A 22134-nucleotide genomic window follows, 5' to 3' on the forward strand; every position below is an offset into this window, starting at 1 on the left:
AAACTACTTTATAGGTTTGTATATTATATCTAGGCTTTTTATAATTTCTATATCGTTACGTATAACTTATAGTTTAGTATCTTTTATACGACCCTCCTTCTAAGTATTATTCTCTCCTCTAGTATTAATACCACTCTTTTCTACTTATAGTGTCTCTACTTTAATAGTATTAAGTGACCCTCTAAGACGTAGTCGGGTCTTTTTTACCCTCCGGCGCTTACTTAGTACCTCTATCTCTATATGAAGCTTATGGTTCTTAGCCTTAATAATAATAAGTCTATAGGCTAACTTACTAATACCTCTAGCCTAGAAGTTAATTACTTCGTATATTAGTATTAATGAGCTACCTTGATGTGCTTAGATCTTCTTTTTAAGGAAGGTAGTACTTTATATGCTCTTTAGTGCTATAGTTAGTGTCTTTAGGTCCTAGGAGCCTCGACTACTTGGCCGTGAGTTTAATAATATTAGCGTTTTTAGCTTAAAATCTCTGGCACGATAGCTTTAAAAACATAAGTGATAAGACTCTTATACAAGAGTATTAAATGGTGAATATTCATATAGAAGCAAGAATATATGAATATAGGGGTAGTAAAGCGTATATAAAAGAGGTTGATAAATGTAAAGAGAGTATATAGTTAGATTACTATATGAGAAGTTGCTTGCTTAACAAAAGGTCTAAGTAGGAAAAAGATGCCCTTATATAGGCATAAGATTTTCCGACTAAGAATATTACATTGCTTATTAATTATATCATAATTAATAAGCATAACGTGGTTCATCAGTCAGCCGGCCGGACCAGTCAGCCGGACGTTTTTTTCTAAACACACTTATGTCCAAACCACTTAAACCTTTGACGTGTAAAATCTCAACAACCATAATGCCAATCTACACCCAAGAAGACAAAGTCATTCTTGCGATTGAAGCGATCCGATCGATACGCGCTGTAGGTAGTAACTTGAGCATTTCGCGTGCCGCAAAGACCTACGGTATCCCGAAGAGCACCTTAGCCGATAGAATAAATAACCGACCGCGACGCGAACAAACTCAACCCCAACGATATAAACTCGATCCGATCGAAGAGAAAACACTCCTCTAATACGTTATTGAACAGGATTCTAGAGGATTTCCTTTGCGCCTTGGCGGTGTGGAAAATATGGCCAATCTCCTGCTGCGAGTGCGTAATGCCGAGCCTGTTGGCAAGCGATAAGCCAGGCGGTTTGTGGACTCACAGCCTGCTCTGAAAACCAAGTTGAATCGTCCATACGATTATGAAAGGGCTCTTAAAGAAGACCCAGAGGTTATTTCAAAGTGGTTTGTGTTGTTACGCAACATGATGACCAAGTATGGAATCCAAGAGGAGGACCTATATAATTTCGACGAGACTGGCTTCATGATGGGCATGATCACCGCGTTAATAGTAGTAATACGCGCCGATCGACGCGGTAAAGCAAAGTCTGTCCAGCCGGGTAACCGTGAATGTGCTACAGTCATTGAATGTATCAATTCGGGCGGGTGGTGCATCCCTCCGTTCGTGATCGTCAAGGGCGTACATCACCTTGCCGGTTGGACCACGGAATCAGGTTTTCCGGGCAACTGGGTCATCAAGCCCACTGCTAATGGATGGACGGATAATCAGACGGGTCTTGACTGGATTAAACACTTCGACAAACATACTAAGAACCGAACTAAGGGCGTCTACCGGATGCTCATTATCGACGGCCATGAGAGCCATTTATCGGCCGAATTCGACGATTACTGCAAGCAGAACAATATTGTAACGGTCAGTATGCCTGCAAATTCGTCGCATCTATTACAGCCATTAGACATTGCGCTTTACTCGCCTTTAAAACGCGCATACGGTGATAAAATCAACCTATTTATTAGAGCCTCCATAAATCACATTACCAAGTCTGAGTTCTTTATTGCCTTCCACCAGGCCCACAACAAGGTTTTTAATGAGGAAAACATCAGGTCTGCTTTCCAAGGCGCTGGAATTTCACCTTGGGACCCAGACTATGTTATCAAAAAGCTTGATGTGCATTTACGGACGCCTACACCTCCTATGGCCAACCCTTCAACACCACCACCTTGGCAGTCGCAAACGCCCTCTAACCTATAATAAGCCGTCTCAAAGTCTAACTTTATCAAAAGCCGGATCTCTGCTCATAAAGGAAGCTCACCGACACCAATTATTGCTGTAGTTGAGCAATTGTCAAAGGGTGCGTAGGCAATGGCGCACTCAATCACTATTTTGACTGATCGGCTTCGTACCCTTGAGGATGCGAATGTAGCACTTGCTAAGCATCGGAGGGCTAAAAGGTCGCGTGTGCAGCTTGGAGGGGCACTTAGTATAGAGGAATCTCAGGGTTTGCTGGAAGAGAAACAAAAAGGTAAACGTCCAGCACCTCGAGAGGATGAGGAGGGGGGTCCATCAAAGAGAGCCCAGCCGACTCGGAGACGCTGTGGTGCGTGTGGTAAGACTGGGTATAATGCACGAACCTGTTCCAAAGATGTCAAATCATCAGGAGATTCTGATAGCGATAACCAATAATTGATTTAATGCGTTGTGGTTGAGAAATACTAGATGTTGTTGTGGACGTGGGAAAAAACGTCCGGCTGACTGGTCCGGCCGGCTGACTGATGAACCACGTTATACGTAAGTGAATGCGTAATTGTAATACGTAATACCTTTCAAGTAAATTCCAGCGCATTCTATTACCTTCCAGTGTCTTCTTCCGCTCACGTAAGCTTACATAATCAATTTTGCTTACGTAATCAATATCTATACTAATTTATAACTCTTATAGATTAATATGATATATAATATGCTTACGCAATATGAATAATAAGGCAAATAATAAGGTAAAAGACTTACCTTTCTAATAGTATTGTATAAGCCGACCTATTCAAGAGGTATATTTATACCGTTTTATAATATTAAACCCGTAAGTCCTTATAAATATATTAAGTCGGTTAAAAAGGGCCTCTACGATAGGCTCTAGGTTGCTAGGGATTGATAGGCTAGAGATTGCGTTTAAAGGGGGAGAGGAGGATTTATCAAAGTAGATATAATAAGAGGCTAGTTATAGTTTTAGAAAGATAATAGATTTCAAGAAAGGTATTATTACGGAGGTAAATATAGGAGGGTTAGGTTTCCTTGAGAGCCCTACGTCTCTTATTAATAATGGCTTTGCTTATATTATTAAAGAAGGGTAGTTATTAATCTTTTATTAGTCCTAATAACCTATTAAATAAGCTTAAGAGTATTATTAAAATGCTTTATAGTAGGCTGCTAAGGGTCTTAGTACTCTTATTAGAGGATAAGAGGCTATAATTTAGTAAGATATGAGAGAGAATAATACGTTAGGTATTTTATATTTCCTTTAAGAAATGGCGTATAAGATAAAGCGTAGACTTAAAGTGCTCGTTATTAGGATAGGGGCCGCTGCGGGTAGGCGAGAGTCGAGGTAAAGTAGTAGGTTAGAGGGAGTCGGTTCTATTAGAGAAATAGCGGCTAAGGTAGAGTCTTAGTTTGATTCTAGGGTAACAAAGTTAATAGTAGGATAATAGTTGTATTTCTTATAGTAGCTTGAGTAATAAATCATTAATTAGGTCGCTATATATTTAGAGATCGCTAGCTCTATAGAATTAATAGACACTAGTATAGTTACTAATTAAAGAGGAGGACGATAATATATCAATATATTAGCGTTTAAAAGGACGTATTATATTACTAGGGCTATAGTTTACCGCTCGGCGGCGTGGGTTGCGCTATAATTTAGATATTAGAGGTACTATACGTTAATGCTAACCGTAACGACCAAGATAGTCTTAGGAAAAGCTAGTATAGAGGAAATTATGAATAGAAAGAGTACTTTAAAGACGAACGGTAGAATCTAGATGTACTAATAATAAATTTTTGGGCCAATCATAGCAGTATACGTGCATGCCGCTGTAAGGTGCATGCCTCTATATCAATTCTCTAAATTATTAGCGATTACTTTTACTTTTTTTTTAGTTTATTAAATACTTCGTTCTCGCTCTTAAAAACTTATAAAAAGAGATTCTATTAATATTAAAACTTATATATTTAAATATTTTTATTATATAAAAAGAATTAGAGCTAATAAAGAGATTGTTTTTAATCGTTCGTCTTGGGATTGCTTTATAAGGGGGTATTATAAAGTTAATTAATTTATTTATATTTTAAGAAAGAATTAAAAATTATCATAGATTTATATTATAGTATCTATAAGCTAGCTATCAATTTAATAATTTGAGTAAAGAGTGATTTTTATTTATAAAAAGGTAAAAAGTAATAATTGTCTTTATAATAAAAGTAGTTAGTTATAAAAAAAGAATTTTTATAATAATTTATAATAATATACGATTTTATATACCGCTATATAAGGTCTTATAAATTTAATCAATAATATATTTTAAGCCGTAATTCTATATAAACTATATCTATAGTTTATCTTACTAGTATAAAGTTTAATAGTCGGTAGTAGGGTGACTGTAAAATTCGATTTCTGCTTTGACGTATGAAAAAAGTGTTTTGGCGGAGTGCCTCTTGCAGTCTGCCGTACCACAGCCTCGATTGATTGCTTTTCCGACCTTGGTGTGGGCACCGCCTCTGCCACCTCCCTCGCAGGTGAAATGGATGGCCGCTTCATGAGCCACCCATTGGCGCCTATTTCCAGGTGAACACTTCACGAGTAACCGTCAAGAGGCAGGACAAGAGTCATAGGGGTATTCCAGAGAGTGTCAGCTCCTGACTGAACTACCCAATATTTGAAATTGTCCATTTTCGGCGTCCATTGGAGGGCATCGTTTTATATCCGTAGGCGCTGGCTTGCCCTTCACGACAGCAGCGACCTTGAGCCATGTCTGCTACAGGCTACTTCGGTGACGAAACCTAGGACACACTTTACACAGCAGCTGACTACATGGTGTTTTCTGAGATGTGTCCCGCAGCAAAAGTCGACGCGGTTGTCCCGTTGTGCATCCGATAAAGTTGGTCTTTCCAATACCTACCTACTGCTAGACTTGAGACCTGCATAGCAGGTGTTGCGCGAGGCAACCAGCATCTATAGGAAAAAGCAACAACTCCCAAGTAAGATGACTTGGCCGTCGTGTCATGCAACTTTTCGGGCTTGAGAGGCCGCAACTCGCGAGTTCGAGTCGACTTTTCTTGTCAATTGCAATGACAACTTTCGATCACTTGGGGCGCAGTACTGGCCCTGTCAACATCATTCCTAATGACAGAAAAGGGGATTCTGAACTCTCAGTACTTAGTCAAAGGCAGCAAACCGGCTTGCGCAAAACCTCGAGCGCGGAGGTCGCTAGCCGACAAATCTTGCAGCTCGCCATCGCCTTGACTCCCGTCCAGTCAAAGAGTGCTTGCTCCTAGACCTGCTGTGAAGTTTACCCTAAGGTAGCTGGCACCCTCCTTTTCATGGTTGAATTTCCAGCCGTCGATTGTCGCATGCCGTCCACGGCTGGATCACCTGATTGCTGGGGGCTAGATTTACGACACTGCGAGGCGGCTCAGCATAATGGCTAGACTGCCAGATGTAACTGCCTATGCAGGCCTCAAAGGCTTCTATCGCGCGCCGTATTACAAATTTGAATTCTTCAGCTCTCATCTGTTCTTCGGCTTGCACACATACTACCACGGTTTCGGTCGTCCAAGGTTTTCCGGGTCCTTGCGGGCGGCCGTAATACGTAGTAGTCGTACTGTGTCCAGAACACATTTGCTGATAGTCCCGTGTCACGGAGGATGAGCGAAGTAAGTTCTTCCCACGCTTTCGCTAATCCGATCTCCCATCTCTTGTCGAGTTAACCATGAACGGTTAGATTCCCCCATCCAATCGCAGATGTCGCCAGCCGCAGTAGGTACATCATTGGACTATCAGACAGCCACACCCTCCCGAGCCAGCAACACGATCTCATCGCCAATCACTACCGAGGGAACATCACCGTTCTCGGCACCTTTCGCCGCTCCGTGACGCACGGGTAGTAGCGATCTCGGGCCATCACCTTTGATTCGAACTCGCAATATCGGAAGTGAACCGCAGAACCACGTCCAACCCTGGAAGCCACGAGCTCTGATGTAGCCACCCGCACTCGTCGATTTCCTGCTGGCCAAGCCTCTAGACGAGAGACATCAAACGTGTTTCTGCTAAACTTAGTAGGCAGGAAAAATGTGTCTCAGAAAAGCAAAAATTACAGTAAAATGTGTGTGTACCTACCTACCAGCCTTCGAGTCAGAAAAGCCGCCTCTTCCTGCTGAATGACAACGAATATGTCGGTGGCGGCAGGCCTCCATCACCACGCAGAGCTGGCGATGCAAGGGGTGCAGGAAGCTCTCGCCTACATCGTGCTTACAACGTGGGATCACGACCGGGATCCGGGGACGTTACGGTCTAGATCCTCATGCTCAGGAGATAGGTATTGCTCCAGAACTAAACGCCGGCGAGACCGGCTGCCCCGTCGTGCAGCTTCCGGGAATGCATGGCGGCGCGGCCCCTCCCAATGGTGTCCAGCTGGTTGCAGACATTTGCAGCAGCAAGACCTACACATCGTCGGTGCAGGTACGCTGCGGCCGATGCTGCCGGGGATAATGGACCTCTGCTTCCGACTACGGTAGTCGGCCTGGGCCTTTTTGCTGTCGACGTAGTGCCCCTCCCGTCGAAGCCTTGCCGGATTCTGTCACTGCCTGGCGGAGGGTCACGCGCGTACGGCTCTTAAAGCACGACGGCCGTACTAACAAGCCACAGGCAATTCCCGTCGCCTAGTCGAAAATCAACATGACTAATACTTCGATTCCTGACGGGACTTCCCATCCGGCCTATAACCATTTGAAGGTAGCTAAGATCTCGAGATCTAGAACGTCGAGTTCACAAGGTCGCTACCGAAGAAAAAGCAATTTTCATTGTAGGTATCACAGAGGCAGGTAAACATGCTCCAAGCGGATCTCGTATCCATGTTCTCTCTCTCGTGGAACCGAGATGCCGGACGACTATCGCTTGTAGGCCGTGACCTCGAGAAGCCTCGACACGCGACACGCGATACGAACTGAGAAGATTGTCTTCATCTCCACGCGGGTTCCAGCCCCAGACATACGCACAACCATTGATCCATCGCCTCGCTCTTCCACATGGGCGGGGGGCGTGGTGATCGACGAAACGATCCAAGCTGAGACACTGGCAACCGTTCCAACGGGCGCGTGCTTGAGCTTGAGAGAAAGAAAGAGACAATGTAATCTTGCAAATATACCGTGGGAGGAAGGGAGGGATGGAGAGAAAAGTGTGGAAATGAGAGTGACATTGTTTTAATATACCCCCGGTGCCCCCGGTCCCCAGGCCGTTGATGGTGAGTACGCATGGATGGATAAGTTGGAGACTTTGGACGACGGGACGGGATGCAAAGGGATGATCTATCCGATTTAAACCTGGAAACCACGTTGAGAACGGTTGGACCTTTTTTGTCTTGCCATAGAGAAGAAAATCGTTGTTTCCCACGTTTTAATTGTTGAACTTGCATTGACTATCGAGCGTTGCGTTGTGCTCGGAAGGAAGGGAGGGAGGGAGGGAAGAAGGAACGTGTCTCTGATATCTTTAAGCGATACGGAACCCTGGATTTCACCATTTTGCTAGTCTGGTCTTGCTCGATAACCGACTTTTGTTTCATCGTGGAAGTTGGGTACTTATCCAGGGCATTGCAGTTGTCTGACGAGACCGAGGCGAGCGAGCTCTCGATCGCTAAGCTTGTAGTTGAGGTATGCAGTTTAGCGGCGTGTTTCGACTTTGCACTGGCAGATGTTTTTTGAATATGTGACAAGATGTCTAGTCGTGTTGATGACTTGATGTTGCAGTGTTGGATGGGTATCTTATTAGTGGTTGCGGAAGTATGTACTCGGTAGTAGAGCTTCCGTCAGCCAGGTGAATCGAGGATATGTGTGTGATTGATGGTAACCTTGGAGATGTTGGGATGAGTATATGTGTCAAAGGCCGGCTCTACACGGTGAACACGCTCTGCCTCCTCGCTGTTCCCCCCTCCATTCTCACAGTTCTTTGAGATCGAATGCGATGAAGAAGTGAGCCTGGCTGCTTTGCCGAGGATCTTCTATCTTATGGTGGAGCGGTTGAATGGGAGATGGTCCCGTGGCGTTACTTCTCTTGCATGTGTCAAGCATGTTGATCCTTCCTTTGGCTGTATGGCGATCAGTATAATTCATCTTTCATCTTCTCAATCATGATAACGAGTCCTCAGCGCAGAATGGTCCACACCTATGCAGGAAACGGACCAAGCTCCCTCCTGCGGATCTTTGGAAACAGGAATGCGGAAATCTTCTTACGCCATGGACCTTGGCTTAGACGTTGAGCTTTCGTGTATGGCGTTGTTTTCTGTTGTATTCGAGTATGATGGCCACATACCAATCTCAAGAGCCACAGTCTCGAGGTAAGTGTGATTACCAACGTCGTCGGACAAGATGAAACGAGGTTGTCGGGAGATAGTTATCAGAAAGACTCGATGGACTGTGTCGGATAATTGAGACGTTTCCTTTTCTGCATCTCTTTGCTCTCTCATCCGGGCTGTTCAAAGTCTTGTTCTTAGTGTTACACATGAAACTCGAGCAGTTGAACTGCATACTTGGTTTTGAGTCTCCTGTGAGGTTTTTCTAGAGAAAATCCGAGAACGTGTCTTGCTAATCGGGTCTTGAGAATGATCATGGCAGAGTTTCCGTTGCTATTAGTTCCCCCTTGCGTACTCCCACTTCGAAGGACGAAACAGCTATCCTTGGCTACTTGTGAACTAGAACGTGAGCAAACGATTACGACACGGGTTACTGCAAGATGGTTTAGTTGTAATCGTCTCATTTGAATCTTCCTGTCTGCCTATTACATCTGACGATTCGAATCCAGCATCTGGACTAAACTTGTGCGAGAAAGATTCGTTTCCTTCCATACCTTCCGTCACATCTCGCCCCAACCGTAAGCCAGCCAGTATCTCATGCTGCCCACCCGAGTACATATCAAACGCCGGGAAATATCAGGTCTGATGGCCATGTCAGAGCGATAAATACCGGTCCAAGGTCATCATGCGGTTCTAGACATTGGCAAGAACCTTCTCCCGGGAGGTCTTGCAAGAAACCTTGTGAATCTTCCGATGGGCCCTCTGGCAGTCCTTTTGGAATAATCAGCTTCAGTGGTCTAAGAATCCCGGGGAGCTAATGAACTCACAATGCCGCAGTACCAAGCCGCCTGGCAATGACCGCACTTCTTCAACTTGATTCCGTGGTCTGCCTGCATTTTGCCGCAATGAAAGCAGCTAAGACCAGTCTATCAGCTGATGCCTCATATGGGAGACCTGGCTAGACATGCCTTGGCTCATGAAAGTCTCGGGGCGTTCCCGGCTGGTAGTTGTCGAGCGCAGCAAGAAATTGCGCCTTGCCGGGGTCACGGAAACCATGGTCCATAATCGGCAAGGCAAAGCGATACTGGCAAGGGACCTCGGGAACGAGGTCGCGCAGATGCTGCAAGTCGTGGGTCTTGATGTTGGCTCCAGCACGCATCATCAAGGCGCCGATCACGATGGTCTGGTACTGGCCTTGATGCTTGTGCTCAAGAACGCGATACTTCTTGAGGAGCTTCTCGCCAGCTCCGGAGTCAAGCCGTTCTCGAATCTTTACGACGAGATCGCCGAGAATCTGTGCGTATTCCTCGGTTTGATAGAATTTTCTTGTTTCCACGGGAGCCAACATATCCGTTTTGTTGATCAAGTGGTAGAGATCGAGATCGTCGCCGAGAGTGTCTCGGATTGCGGCGACGATGTCAAGATCTTCGTCGCCCTCGAAAAGACCTGGATGTGCCACTGATTAGCAGAAGACTAGAGAGGAAAGAACAATACATCATACGGAACCCCCAACGACCCATGCTGCTGACGCTAGGAGGTCTCTTCAGGAAGAACCAGGGTACCAATGGCTTGAGAACGTGGAGGCGAGCAGACTGAAGGAAGCGATGATTCAGATACGAGAAGGTGCTCGCAAACAAGAGATGATGAGGTGGAAACGGAGGAAAAGGGGGTGAAGTTGGGAAAGTCTGAGAAGACGTGGAAGAGTTGAATCAGGCAGGTAGGTAGGTAGTAGGTACCTTAGGTAGACGACGGGATGGCTCACCTGCCGTTTGCACGGAAGGCAGGAGCCACGACCCGCGAGCCCTCCTTCACCAAACATCAAGGAAGGGTCAAACGTTTGCTTTCAGGTAGTGATAGTCACAAAAGGTAAGCATCGATATGTCTATATGACCAAAAAAAGAGTTCACCCCCCCGGTGCCGATTTGGGGGCTACATCTCTTGGTGCTCATGCTGGGATTCGAACTCGGGTACTCGCTAAGCCTGTCGTCGAAATGGCTGGTTGGCGTAGAATTTAATTGTTGACCATTAACCACTCCACCATCCAGCCAGTTTGACCTGACCCCCGACCTAGAGGGCGCCTGCTGGCTGGTGACAGGAATGGACCTGGAGGGGTATATGAATGCTTCCCGTGTATTCAGGTGGAAGGTACTGTACGATTGATACCCGCTTGCTCCTTCCTTCCGGGACTACCCACCCACCTTAGGCAGGCACCGTCTCATGACGCTCCCGTGAAGGTTGAGGTGCGTCACGGGGAATATCTCGCAGCATACACAGGGAGGAGGATACAAATCATCAAATACCAAGGTTTGCCGAGAGCAAACGCAGTTTCGTCTACGTCTAAGCATCCCATGGTCTTGTACGGTATTTGACCTTTGCCAACAAGTGTGCGTGTATTTGGGGACATGCCATTGACCAAACGGATGCTCTGAGAGGATATGCCCATCTGCAGCGTGCCGATGAGCATGCCGTGCTACTAAGTTACCTAGATTCCGATCCCAAGTGCCTCCAGGTTTCCATTCAATTCTTTCGAGCCCCCCTCAGGAAGCTGAGCGTTAGCCCCTCAAGGTTGTGCCAAAGGGAGGACTTTTGATTATTTACGTTCAGCCAGCAACCGAACATCAGACCGTCCGCGAAGGTCGAATATCACGCTTATCTCCCAAGCCAGTAACATACAATTAGGTATCACGGTGAGATCGACATTGGGAATCAAATGGGCGGTAAGGGAGAATGGCAATGAGGTGGTACGTTGTGGTGAATATTGTGCTGCCTAATCATATGGAAGCAATCGCCGCTTATGCTCCTCCTCGAAGTGACTTGAAGAACTGTCGAATGAGTCCATGCTGCCATTTCTTTCCACAAATCCAACGAGTATAGGTTGGCATGTTGACCTATGACTTGTTCAGGGGTAGAGGAGGCCGATTAACAACGTGCCTGTTCTGCCCGATTTCTTTTTGTTCGTAATCTTGACATTCATCCCCAAACGCCAATGGTATCCGTGAACCATCCTCCAACTACAAAGCATGCGAGGTATCGATATCTTTATCCGTAACCTATCTTCGCGGGGGAGGGTTGAAGCCCGGGGCTCCGCCAGGAGGGCCGGGGTTGAACCCAGGAGGAGGGAAGGGGGCGTTTTGAGGGAAGCCCGGGGGCGGGAAGGCGCCGGGGAAGCCTGGGGGAGGAGCTGTAAAGTGTGAGAAGCGCATTCGCGGGTCGGAGGGGTATGTGTACTTACCACCACGACCGCCGAAGGGCGGGGCACCGGGGAAGCCAGGGAATCCGGGAGGAGCACCACCTCCAACGCCGGCAGCAGGACCCTGCGTCAAAAGTCAGCATACGAAGCTCAGGAACAGAGATTGATGAGGTACTAACGGCCAGTGATGGGGGAGCCGGGGCAGCGCCGCGGCCGGCGGGTCGCGCAACACCAGGACCAGCGGTGAGACCAGCCGAGATTCCGCCAGGCGCACTCTTTCCAAGTCGCACGCTGGGGTCCGCGGGAGGCTCTGATTCGACTGAGAGAGAGACGATGTGTGCGCCGCGGACAATCGTCAAGCCAAGGGTTCGCTTCTCCTCCTTCTCGATTGTTTGGCCTGAGCTGGAGCTAGCGCCAGGGGCGGCAGGCTTGTTCTGTCTGATCTTGACGCGTCGGAACTCTTCGGTATCGGCGAGGACGAGGTTCATGTGCTTTTGAAAGGGTCAGCATGGTCATAGAAGCGCGATTGAGGGTGGAATTGGGTTGCGCACCTTGTCAAATGCAAGCATCTGTCCCGTCATCTGGCGGCCATCGTTCAAGGTAACCCTCATACGGTAGTTGATCTATAAAAGTCGCGTTAGTCGGTGCTCAGCGCAGTCGTTAAAATCGGTCGTCGGGGATGTATCGAGGAATAGTACGTACGTAACCAGCCTAGAGTTGAATCACTTCGTGTCAGCCTGTATTGTCAACCTTGAAACTTCGAGAGAAAGGTCAGGAGTTGCTCACCATCTTGCCCTGTTTGTTCGACATCTTGGCTGATGTTTTTGAGGAGCTACTTTCGTAGCTGCTCTAAATCTTCAAAAAATTGATGTTATTCTTGTTGCGAAGTCTGAGGGACTTCGGCGCGACTTTTGATGCTTGCGATGGGCAGAGCTTCAGCAGTCAGAGGATATGGAGACAAATTTCGGGAGGCTGAGGGAATCTTGGAAGGCTGAGGCCAAACGACCTTCCATGCTCGAAAACGGTACGTAGCTAGATGTGGCTGAGAGAAGAATCCACTTGGGGAACACTGTGGCTTTCATCTATGGGTGGAGACGCGGGTAAGTTTAGTGCACTGCTCTGAAGTGGGTCGTCACCCACCTTCCTTGCAAGGGCTCGCAAACCCCCCAAAACACAAAGTCTTTTTTTGCCAATTGGCGCAGAACTTTTTCCCACTTCGACAATCGACAATCGACACCAAACGCCCAGCCAGCCGTACCGCAGTACTAACCGCCAAAATGTCGTCCGAGAAGGCCCAGAACCCCATGCGCGAGCTTCACATCCAGAAGCTCGTCCTCAACATCTCCGTCGGCGAGTCTGGTGACAGACTGACCCGTGCCGCCAAGGTTTTGGAGCAGCTGTCCGGTCAAACCCCCGTCTACAGTACGGCATCACCAGAAATTCCAACGACGAGAAACGATTGACTAACAGTACCCGATAGGCAAGGCCCGCTACACCGTCCGTACCTTCGGTATCCGCCGTAACGAAAAGATTGCTGTCCACGTCACCGTCCGCGGCCCCAAGGTACGACAACTTCGGCGAATTTGGAAAGTGCGCAGGAAGTATGGTGGACTGACTTGATGATACAGGCTGAGGAGATTCTCGAGCGTGGCCTCAAGGTCAAGGAGTACGAGCTCCGCAAGCGCAACTTCTCCGAGACCGGCAACTTCGGCTTCGGTATCTCTGAGCACATTGATCTCGGTATCAAGTACGACCCCTCCATCGGTATCTACGGCATGGACTTCTACGTCTGCATGACCCGCAAGGGCGAGCGTGTCGGCACCCGCCGCCGCTGCAAGGGCCGCATCGGCTCTGGCCACCGCATCAAGCGTGACGAGACCGTCAAGTGGTTCAAGTCTCGCTTCGATGGCATTGTCCGATAAATGCTTTCATTTCTGCGACGAACGAAAAAAGACACTGGGACGGCTTGGGTTAACGGTTGGCGAAAAAGTGGGAAACTGGCTTACAAGGCATGTACTTTCCAGCAGTTGTTCATACAACACGCTTGACTTGAGCAAAAATTCAGTCAAGCCGCGGCCTCAGAGACCGACCGGCGTCATGCCGGCTTACAACACAAGTTCCTCCTTGCCGTGATGCTGCACATGATTTATTTGGTGATGATGGCCTGCGATATGGAAGTGGCCTAGGCGTTGGTGGTTTAGCTAGTCTACTTTAGTCCAAACAAGCTCAATTTCTCTGTTACCGACTCCAGCCTGCAATCTTGCTTGAAAGTGGTAGTCTCACGTTTCCTACCAAAGTCCGTCCTCGCTTCGGATGGGTGCACGTGACCAACGTTGCAGTGAGATTCTGTTTTAGCCTCGAGGCTCAACGGCGGGTAAGACTGCGAGGCTGACGGCAGAAATGCGACTCGGATTTCACATTGCTCCGAGGCGGTCAGGCTCGGTGATCCCGACCAAAGTCCCACAGCTTCAGTAAGCCTTCCGACTACCTACGTACACTGTGTCCTGAGCCTCTTGGCCCTCAACAGGTGCACGGAGAGGTTGGCATTCCTTAAGAGGGTGGTGGGAATGGCACGGTGGAGAGCTCTGCACCGAAAATGCCGGGGAAGGGGGGACAACGCCGGGAAGCTACCTGGACTAAGAGAACAGCGTATGCATGCAGATATGAGAGATACCTTAAGGCGAAGGAATTGTTGAAGCTATCATGATAGACAAATATCGGGGCGATGGATGAAAAGTCCTGGTATGGCAATCGTAGTTGATAGCTATTGCATCGCAAACTCAATGGGTGCGGCAGAAAGCCAGATTGACACCATTTTTTATTTTTTATTTTTTTTCCTTGCTGCCCCAGGCCCATTCCCCTTCCTTTCGGTTGAGATTAGATCGTCCTCCCAGCGCGTTAAAGACCTGTCAATGCCAGAGCGTCTTTCCCCCTGTCTTATGTAAGTCAGGCATTTCACGGGGTTACGGGGCCACGACGGGCACGTATGCTGGCGGTCGGAAATTGTTAGGAAGATCTCGGGTTGGACTGAGGCAAAACTCGAAGACCCACCGTGATTGGCCGGCCAGCACAGCTTCGGGTCCACTGCTTCCTCACTCTCTTTTCCCTCCACTGGGCTTCTTCCAAAAAAGACTCGATTTGCACTCCTTCAAAGGCACCTTCATCAACCCCAATCTCCCCTCCACTCAATTGCATCTATTGCAATTGATTCTCCTTCGATCTAGACAGTGTCCAAGATCTCCTAATATGTTCCGCAACGCCCTCCGCCAGTCGACGCGCGCCGTCGGCGCCGTCTCTGCTGCCGGCAGAGTCGCCGCCGTAAGTCCACACCTTCCGTCAACCTCCCCATCCCCGAACCGACGTCAATCCCATCCAAAAACATCAGCAATCGATTCCGCGATATCCAATTAGGTCCCTCCGAGCTTTTTTGATCTCGCGGGAGTCGTGTTACTGGCGTGGAAGAGCTTTTCATCGAGCTCCCTTGGGGGATGGCGTTGCTGTTTTGGGGCGGGAGCCGCCCATAACATTTTCGGCCGTTCGGCTAACCTGTTTTTCACCCTCAGGCCCGAAATGCCGCACCCGCCGTCTTCAACATGCAGACTCGCACATACGCCGAGGCCAAGGCTTCCCCGACCGAGGTTTCTTCCATCCTCGAGCAGAGAATTCGTGGTGTCCAGGAGGAGGCTGGTCTCGCCGAGACCGGCCGCGTCCTCTCCGTCGGGTACGTTTAAGCGGCATCTCTCGGCATCGCGAGCCACCATCGGAAAAGCTTCAATGCATCATCGGACTGCACGAGGAGCTCGCATGCCAACTCATCGACTCCAAGAAAAGGTTTTTGCTAACGGCGAGGGAACAACAGTGATGGTATCGCCCGTGTTCACGGCATGGCCAACGTCCAGGCTGAGGAGCTTGTCGAGTACGTTAAGCGCCCTTTTACTCACTTCGGAGATGCATCGCGTCTAACTCTTCCACCCATAGGTTCGCCTCCGGCGTCAAGGGCATGTGCATGAACCTCGAGGCCGGCCAGGTCGGTGTTGTGCTTTTCGGTTCTGACCGTTTGGTCAAGGAGGGCGAGACTGTCAAGCGTACCGGAGAGATTGTAGGTTCAATGTGCCTGGTCTACTGCAGTCAATGTTTATTAACAACACTATAGGTCGATGTTCCCGTCGGTCCCGAGCTTCTCGGCCGTGTCATCGACGCTCTCGGTAACCCCATTGATGGCAAGGGCCCCCTTAACGCCAAGGAGAAGCGCCGTGCTCAGCTCAAAGCTCCCGGTATTCTGCCTCGCAAGTCCGTCAACCAGCCGGTCCAGACTGGTCTTAAGTCCATCGACGCCATGGTTCCCATTGGCCGTGGTCAGCGTGAGTTGATCATTGGTGACCGTCAGACCGGAAAGACTGCCGTCGCTCTTGACGCCATCCTTAACCAGAAGCGTTGGAACAACTCCAACGACGAGACCAAGAAGCTTTACTGCGTCTACGTCGCCGTCGGTCAGAAGCGTTCCACCGTCGCCCAGCTCGTCAAGACCCTTGAGGAGAACGACGCCATGAAGTACTCCATTGTCGTCGCTGCCACCGCCTCCGAGGCCGCTCCCCTTCAGTACATCGCTCCCTTCACCGGTGGTAAGTAAACATTCGATATGTATATCTCCAAAGGATAGTGGACTAACAATCTCCCCCAGCCTCCGTTGCTGAGTGGTTCCGTGACAACGGCAAGCACTCCCTCATCATCTACGACGATCTGTCCAAGCAGGCCGTTGCCTACCGCCAGATGTCCCTGCTGCTTCGTCGTCCCCCTGGACGTGAGGCCTACCCCGGTGACGTTTTCTACCTCCACTCTCGTCTTCTCGAGCGTGCCGCCAAGATGAACGACAAGCTTGGTGGTGGTTCCATGACTGCCCTTCCCATCATTGAGACCCAGGGTGGTGATGTCTCCGCCTACATTCCCACCAACGTCATTTCCATTACCGACGGTCAGATCTTCTTGGAGGCTGAGCTCTTCTACAAGGGTATCCGTCCCGCGATTAACGTCGGTCTTTCCGTCTCTCGTGTCGGTTCCGCCGCCCAGCTTAAGGCTATGAAGCAAGTCGCTGGTTCCCTGAAGCTTTTCTTGGCTCAGTACCGTGAGGTCGCTGCCTTCGCCCAGTTCGGTTCCGATTTGGATGCCTCCACCAAGCAGACCCTCAGCAGAGGTGAACGCGTAAGTTGACCAATATTATTATCCGCATTCGTGAAAAGTACTAACAAACACCTCTACAGTTGACCGAGCTCCTCAAGCAGAAGCAGTACTCCCCCATGGCCGTCAACGAGATGGTTCCCCTCATCTTCGCCGGTGTCAACGGTCACCTCGACTCCGTCCCTGTCGCCAAGATCCTCCAGTGGGAGGCTGACTTCCTGTCCCACCTCCGCACCAACGAGTCCGACCTGATTGCCACCATCGACAAGGAGGGTGCCCTCAGCAAGGACCTTGAGGCCCGCCTCAAGGACGTCATCACCACCTTCACCAAGAGCTTCCTGGGCTAAATTTTAAGTCTCACCTGACATAATAAATGGTCCGACTGGGAGCGCTCGGGGTTGATGTAGCTGTCTATACCGAAGTTTTTGTTTGCCTAGAGGCGTGAGGAAATCTCGAGGGTTTTGCGCCGGTCCGAGGGAAGCACCAGGGGACGCGATTTTTGGGGAAGGATCTCCAGTCGAACCACTTGTAAAATAGAGCTCAAGACTCAATTAACGCCCTCGATTCCTTTTGTCCTTTCATGAACTTGTTCCTGTCACTTAATTATGCCTTGACATGAAGTTGGTTCCTGAGTCTCCGCCTGGAGAAGTGGACGAGGCTCGGCTACTACTCGTGCACTTCGTATCATTTGCCGCTTCTCTATACTCGGGTACCGCACCATAATCCGAAATCGCTGCCGCTCAGAGATGAATTATGTCGGACTCTCAAGAGCATGCCGGGCCGTGAAGAGCGCTCTTAGCGGGTCAATTCACGACTGGTACGGGATGTCGGCAGGTGACATCATCTGGCTGTCAGAGCTCCCAGTGTCAACTCACCTCATTGCCCCTCGCACAACCACCCAAGTTCCATTGACAGTTTGTGAATTATACAACCTCATAATGTCCTCTGATCCTAGTACTCCAGCAATGTCTGCGGCAACGAAGGACGTCCTCGGCCGGATGCAGCGGATGATTCCGCCCATGTTGGAAAAGTTCCACAAAGGTGATTGATTCCATGGCTCAAGGTCCGATGCAATGGTGAAGCTCTCTCTCTCTTGCTTACACGTTCGTCCCAGGACAACTGGGCCGCGTCGCTGTTCTCGGCGGCAGTGTTGATTACACTGGAGCGCCGTACTTTTCAGCCATGGCGAGTGCAAGGCTAGGCTGCGATATGGTGAGTACAGTCAAGGCCGATCTCTCATCCCCGGCATCAGAGTGAAGTGGGATATCACATACTGAGACGGGAGCACAGTCCCACGTAATCTGCACCCCTGGCGCGGCCTCGGTGATCAAAACCTACTCGCCAAACCTCATGGTCCACCCCCTCATGCGCCAAACCCCGTCAGACGGGAGTCCCACCGGCGGCTCACAGGCGACGGAGGCGGACAAGATCTCGGGCCCCATCATCGACATGCTCGCCCGCCTACACGTGCTCGTCATCGGGCCCGGACTCGGCCGCGACCCCTTGATGCAAGAGACCGTCGCGCGCGTCATCCGCGCCGCCCGCGAGCGGTCGATCCCGCTGGTTTTGGACGCCGATGCGCTACTCGTCGTGCAAAAGGATCCGGGACTGGTGAAGGGGTACGAGCTGGCTGTGTTGACGCCCAATGTTGTCGAGTTCTCGCGGCTGTGTAAGGCGCTTGAAGTCGATGAGGGTAAAGTGAAGGACAAGGCCGGCGGAGGAGGGGAGGAGAAGGAGACGGCCAAGGTTGAGGCGCTGGCGAGGGCTTTGGAGGGGGTGACTATTGTCCAGAAGGGGGCGAAGGATTTTGTTTCGAATGGGAGGGATACGTTGATTGTTGATCTGCAGGGCGGGTTGAAGAGGAGTGGTGGGCAGGGGGATACGCTTACGGGGTCAATAGCGACGTTTTTGGGATGGAGGCATGCGTATCTTGAGGGGTTGTGGGATAGGGGTGGCGAGACGTTGAAGGAGGAAGAGTTGATTAGGCTCGCTGCCTTTGGAGGCTGCGCCATCACGAGGGTAAGTTGATCGTTCCTGGGATGATGGATGTTGAAGTTGACTGACTGCTTGTAGGAATGCTCGAGGCGTGCTTTCCTGAAGAAGGGCCGTAGCTTGCAGGCGAGCGACTTGACTGACGAGGTCCACGGTGCCTTCATGACGCTGTTTGGTGAGGTGGACGGTAATGCTGGCGCCACCAAGTTGTGATGGGGGATAGAGAGTTAAGCCCATGTGGTCGAAGTAATGTAGACGATGCAGTAAACAATATTGATCTTAAGCTACCTCGGCACTCTGTTGCTCCGGACATCGTCATTTATTCATCCCAGTAAGGGTGATTTTCTACTTCACTGGGAAAAGTACGTGACTTGGTAGGTGATTGGATCCATGAGATGAAAAATATCAGAAGGGGCAAAAAAGCAAAAGCTCAGGCGCGCAGTCCGGGATTCGAACTGCCCCCTACGAAATTCTCCATCTTTGTAGACTTCTCGAGAAGTCATACCAAGTTCTGTACTAACGGACCAGGGCGTTACACCGCTCGACCATGGGGATCGATTGGGCTTGGTTGACGAATGACGAACTCAACCTGGATATAAGGCAAGCTCGCTGCCTGGATTTGAACGGGAGTGGTGCTGCGGAAGGAAGGAACGAAAGATGGGATGAGGCTGTCGCCTTGTGGGCCGTTCTGGGTTCCGGCAGCAACTACCTTACCCAAAGGTATCCGATTAATGATGGGCTGGAGCTGAGATAGAGATTTCCTTCCGTGTCTGTCCTAACATCGGATGCTGACTATGGCAACAAAGGTCTACACAGCTTCTATCAGCCCTGTCACCGAATGTAGTCCATGGATTCTTTCTAGGGGCCATCCTTTCTTTTCTGATTATCATTCTGCGTGATGTTCTCTAGCACTGGAATTCTAGATGTCAAACATAATGCCTAGTGTTAGAATTTCTTGTCTTCGATATCGAAGTCTTGTTTAAGACAGCAAGGTTCACCACTATCCCAAAGACCTACTCTAGAAGGTAAACTCTACCACGCTCAAAGCTGACATCTTTCCTTTCCTCTCAATCATAGTATATTATCACGTGAACCCGCGGACAGCGCTCGAAGGCATGGTTTAAGCCGGGTTTATTAATGTTATGTTAAACTTACCTACATGAAAGGATTTCTTCTTCACCGGCTCCATCTGAGGGGTTCGACGGAGAGGTTGATCTCAAACTAGTCCCTGCCACCGTCTATAGTAAGAGCATGATCCTACAACGTCATCCTTTCTAGAGAAAAAAGAATTCTGGCATGACTGCTCTGCCAGGTCTGCCTTACATTCGTGGGACGAATAGGTGCGGGCGCTCCCGGAACAGTTCCAAGAACTGGCATAGTGGTATTTAGCTACTTAAGAGAAAGACACATTAGTAAACAGTCCTTGGGAACCTGTGTTCTACTCGCCATTCCTAGGATAACGGTCTACTATAGGCCTCGCCCACTTGCGAGGCAAGCCAACTTTTTGAATTCACTTTAAGGGCACTCGAGAAGACTTCAAACTCTCCTTGATCATCTGCCTGTAGTTATGAACCATTCTCATTGACGTATTCGTCCGATTACGACACGAATATGGACAGATGGAACCTAGAGCCTCTGGATCTTTAGCTTCCAACTTCTAGCACACTTGCGCGGAAGAGACTGCACATGGCGTCTTCTCATAGTCCATGTAATACCAAGCAAGATAGCCTTGACCCATAGGTCGGCCTCCAATATCTCTGAGCGGCAGAGGGGCCTCTCGAGGCTGCGGTGTCTTGGAATGACACCGGTGACATGCAGTGAGTGCGTGTAATAGGACTGGCAGTCAACAGTCAACAGTCAACAGTCAATGAGACCAGGATGTCTTGGATTCACACAGCTAACTTGCAGAGATGCGTTCCAAAGACCTGACGTGCGAGATGACAACAAGTAGAGTAGGGGTTCCTTTTCTTGGTATAATGAAGACAAGACTATGACCAAGAATGATCTAAAATCTTTGATCCATTTGGGCCTTGCAAGATGAAAGCTGATAGGTAAAGATCCGATGGTTGTGCTCTGTGGTATGTTGCGTACTTGAGAGCAGTACGAATGTCTTCCTCCCGAGAGGATAACCTGAAAGTTTGGCTCTCATGGGGAATCATCTATCAACCTATCTAGAACATAAAGCATGGATGAGCAGCCTAAGGAACATAATTTCAAGGCCTCAAAAGATGCCTGATTTCTTCATAACACTAGCAAATTGGCCCTGGCTAACGTACATCAACTACTACGTACTCAAACCACTTGAACCCAACAGAGCACTATCCCACTTGAGAATCTACATCTATTCTGAATCTCAATTCCTCCCCTGACATAGACACCTTTCCATCCCCCAACCTCATCCGGGACCAGATCCGGGTACATCCCCGGCCTTACCCCCGAGCCACAGCTCCCAAACTTACACACCCCCGGCTGAGAACCCGACGATATCCCCGAGACGACAACAAAAGACAATCACATAGCTAGCGTGTATGAGAGATGGACTAAGAGGAAATCAGCAACTTCGAGGCCCCAGGCGTACCCCGAGACATACCATCCGAACCATTCTTCAATATGTGTTAGCCGCCCAAACAACATCCCGGACTCCACACGAAGTATCCCCGAGAAATACCATCCCCCATCCCGCTTATTCCCCGCGTTTTCCTTTTACCCCGGCAGGCCCCGGGTTGTTCCCATCTTATCCGTGGTCTAATTACCTAGTCTAGAACTAAACTCATTATCTGAGCTTGATGCGTACATGCAAAATCTTGTAAAGGAGGCTACAGGCTGAAACTGGAGCGATACACACCATCGATGCATGTTGCTTCGAGGAGGATGGGGGCCTGCGGCATCCGCACCAATCCATCAGCCTTACCCGTCCCATCAATCTACAATACGACGTGGGAAAGACACTCCCATGAGGGATTCTATAAGCGCCTCGTGTGTAAGATCTCATGGCCGGACGGTAGACAGTGCCGCGTCAGAACGGGGGGTGGGGTTCATGAACGCCATGGACTGCACTCTCTCCAATCCACCATTCCTTCGGCAGACCAGTATATCAAAGAGATAATCGGTTGTCGAAGGGATGGTCTTCCCCCATAATCTGTAATGCGGTGTATTTAGATAGAAAAATAGGCTGATAATGGCGTGTTTCGCCCATACGCGGCTCCATCCGCTCCAATGCGCGATGTTCGGTTCCGCCCGCGTGAATGATACGACAAGATCCGTCCAACATCCACCACGCCGGCGGTCCTGATCTCCTTCCCCATCCTAAAACCCTCTGGTCCGACTGAGGAGACTTACCGTGCCCTAAGTGACAT

The 22134-nt window shown here is 49.4% G+C and overlaps 7 protein-coding genes across 7 annotated transcripts; 3 read left to right on the forward strand and 4 right to left on the reverse strand.

The window, feature by feature from the left end:
• Positions 1-5605: 5605 nt before the first annotated feature.
• On the reverse strand, positions 5606-5909 carry BDP81DRAFT_439162 (uncharacterized protein; the record flags this gene model as incomplete). Its single annotated transcript, XM_060591380.1, has 2 exons — positions 5860-5909; positions 5606-5791 (listed from the first exon to the last, which is right to left on the reverse strand). Coding segments are annotated over exons 1-2 (196 nt in total), but the record flags the coding sequence as incomplete, so codon positions are not given.
• A 1082-nt stretch (positions 5910-6991) lies between these two features.
• Positions 6992-7560, reverse strand: BDP81DRAFT_439164 (uncharacterized protein). The gene has a single exon (XM_060591381.1). It carries the CDS (start codon positions 7546-7548, stop codon positions 7096-7098), a length of 453 nt encoding a protein of 150 aa, XP_060439597.1. The 5' UTR covers positions 7549-7560; the 3' UTR covers positions 6992-7095.
• A 1320-nt stretch (positions 7561-8880) lies between these two features.
• Positions 8881-9867, reverse strand: BDP81DRAFT_484805 (uncharacterized protein). Its single transcript, XM_060595126.1, has 3 exons — positions 9390-9867; positions 9249-9336; positions 8881-9192 (listed from the first exon to the last, which is right to left on the reverse strand). The coding sequence occupies exons 1-3, from the start codon at positions 9767-9769 to the stop codon at positions 9115-9117; spliced, it is 546 nt and encodes a 181-aa protein (XP_060439598.1). The 5' UTR covers positions 9770-9867; the 3' UTR covers positions 8881-9114.
• A 1282-nt stretch (positions 9868-11149) lies between these two features.
• On the reverse strand, positions 11150-12584 carry BDP81DRAFT_439166 (uncharacterized protein). The gene is made up of 6 exons (XM_060591382.1): positions 12398-12584; positions 12314-12322; positions 12163-12234; positions 11791-12102; positions 11654-11735; positions 11150-11602 (listed from the first exon to the last, which is right to left on the reverse strand). The coding sequence occupies exons 1-6, from the start codon at positions 12419-12421 to the stop codon at positions 11472-11474; spliced, it is 630 nt and encodes a 209-aa protein (XP_060439599.1). The 5' UTR covers positions 12422-12584; the 3' UTR covers positions 11150-11471.
• A 304-nt stretch (positions 12585-12888) lies between these two features.
• On the forward strand, positions 12889-13533 carry BDP81DRAFT_454397 (ribosomal L5P family protein; the record flags this gene model as incomplete). Its single annotated transcript, XM_060592935.1, has 3 exons — positions 12889-13033; positions 13092-13174; positions 13240-13533. The coding sequence occupies 3 exons, from the start codon at positions 12889-12891 to the stop codon at positions 13531-13533; spliced, it is 522 nt and encodes a 173-aa protein (XP_060439600.1).
• Positions 13534-14857: 1324 nt separating this feature from the next.
• Positions 14858-17133, forward strand: BDP81DRAFT_454398 (P-loop containing nucleoside triphosphate hydrolase protein; the record flags this gene model as incomplete). Its single annotated transcript, XM_060592936.1, has 7 exons — positions 14858-14929; positions 15175-15332; positions 15471-15527; positions 15590-15710; positions 15765-16233; positions 16293-16810; positions 16870-17133. The coding sequence occupies 7 exons, from the start codon at positions 14858-14860 to the stop codon at positions 17131-17133; spliced, it is 1659 nt and encodes a 552-aa protein (XP_060439601.1).
• Positions 17134-17724: 591 nt separating this feature from the next.
• On the forward strand, positions 17725-18991 carry BDP81DRAFT_331609 (Ribokinase-like protein; the record flags this gene model as incomplete). Its single annotated transcript, XM_060585522.1, has 4 exons — positions 17725-17827; positions 17901-17998; positions 18077-18805; positions 18860-18991. 4 exons carry the CDS (start codon positions 17725-17727, stop codon positions 18989-18991), a joined length of 1062 nt encoding a protein of 353 aa, XP_060439602.1.
• Between the last annotated feature and the right edge of the window lie 3143 nt (positions 18992-22134).

The sequence above is a fragment of the Colletotrichum phormii genome, assembly GCF_030913505.1.
Source record: "Colletotrichum phormii strain CBS 102054 chromosome Unknown BDP81scaffold_28, whole genome shotgun sequence".
Taxonomy (NCBI): Eukaryota; Fungi; Ascomycota; class Sordariomycetes; order Glomerellales; family Glomerellaceae; genus Colletotrichum; species Colletotrichum phormii.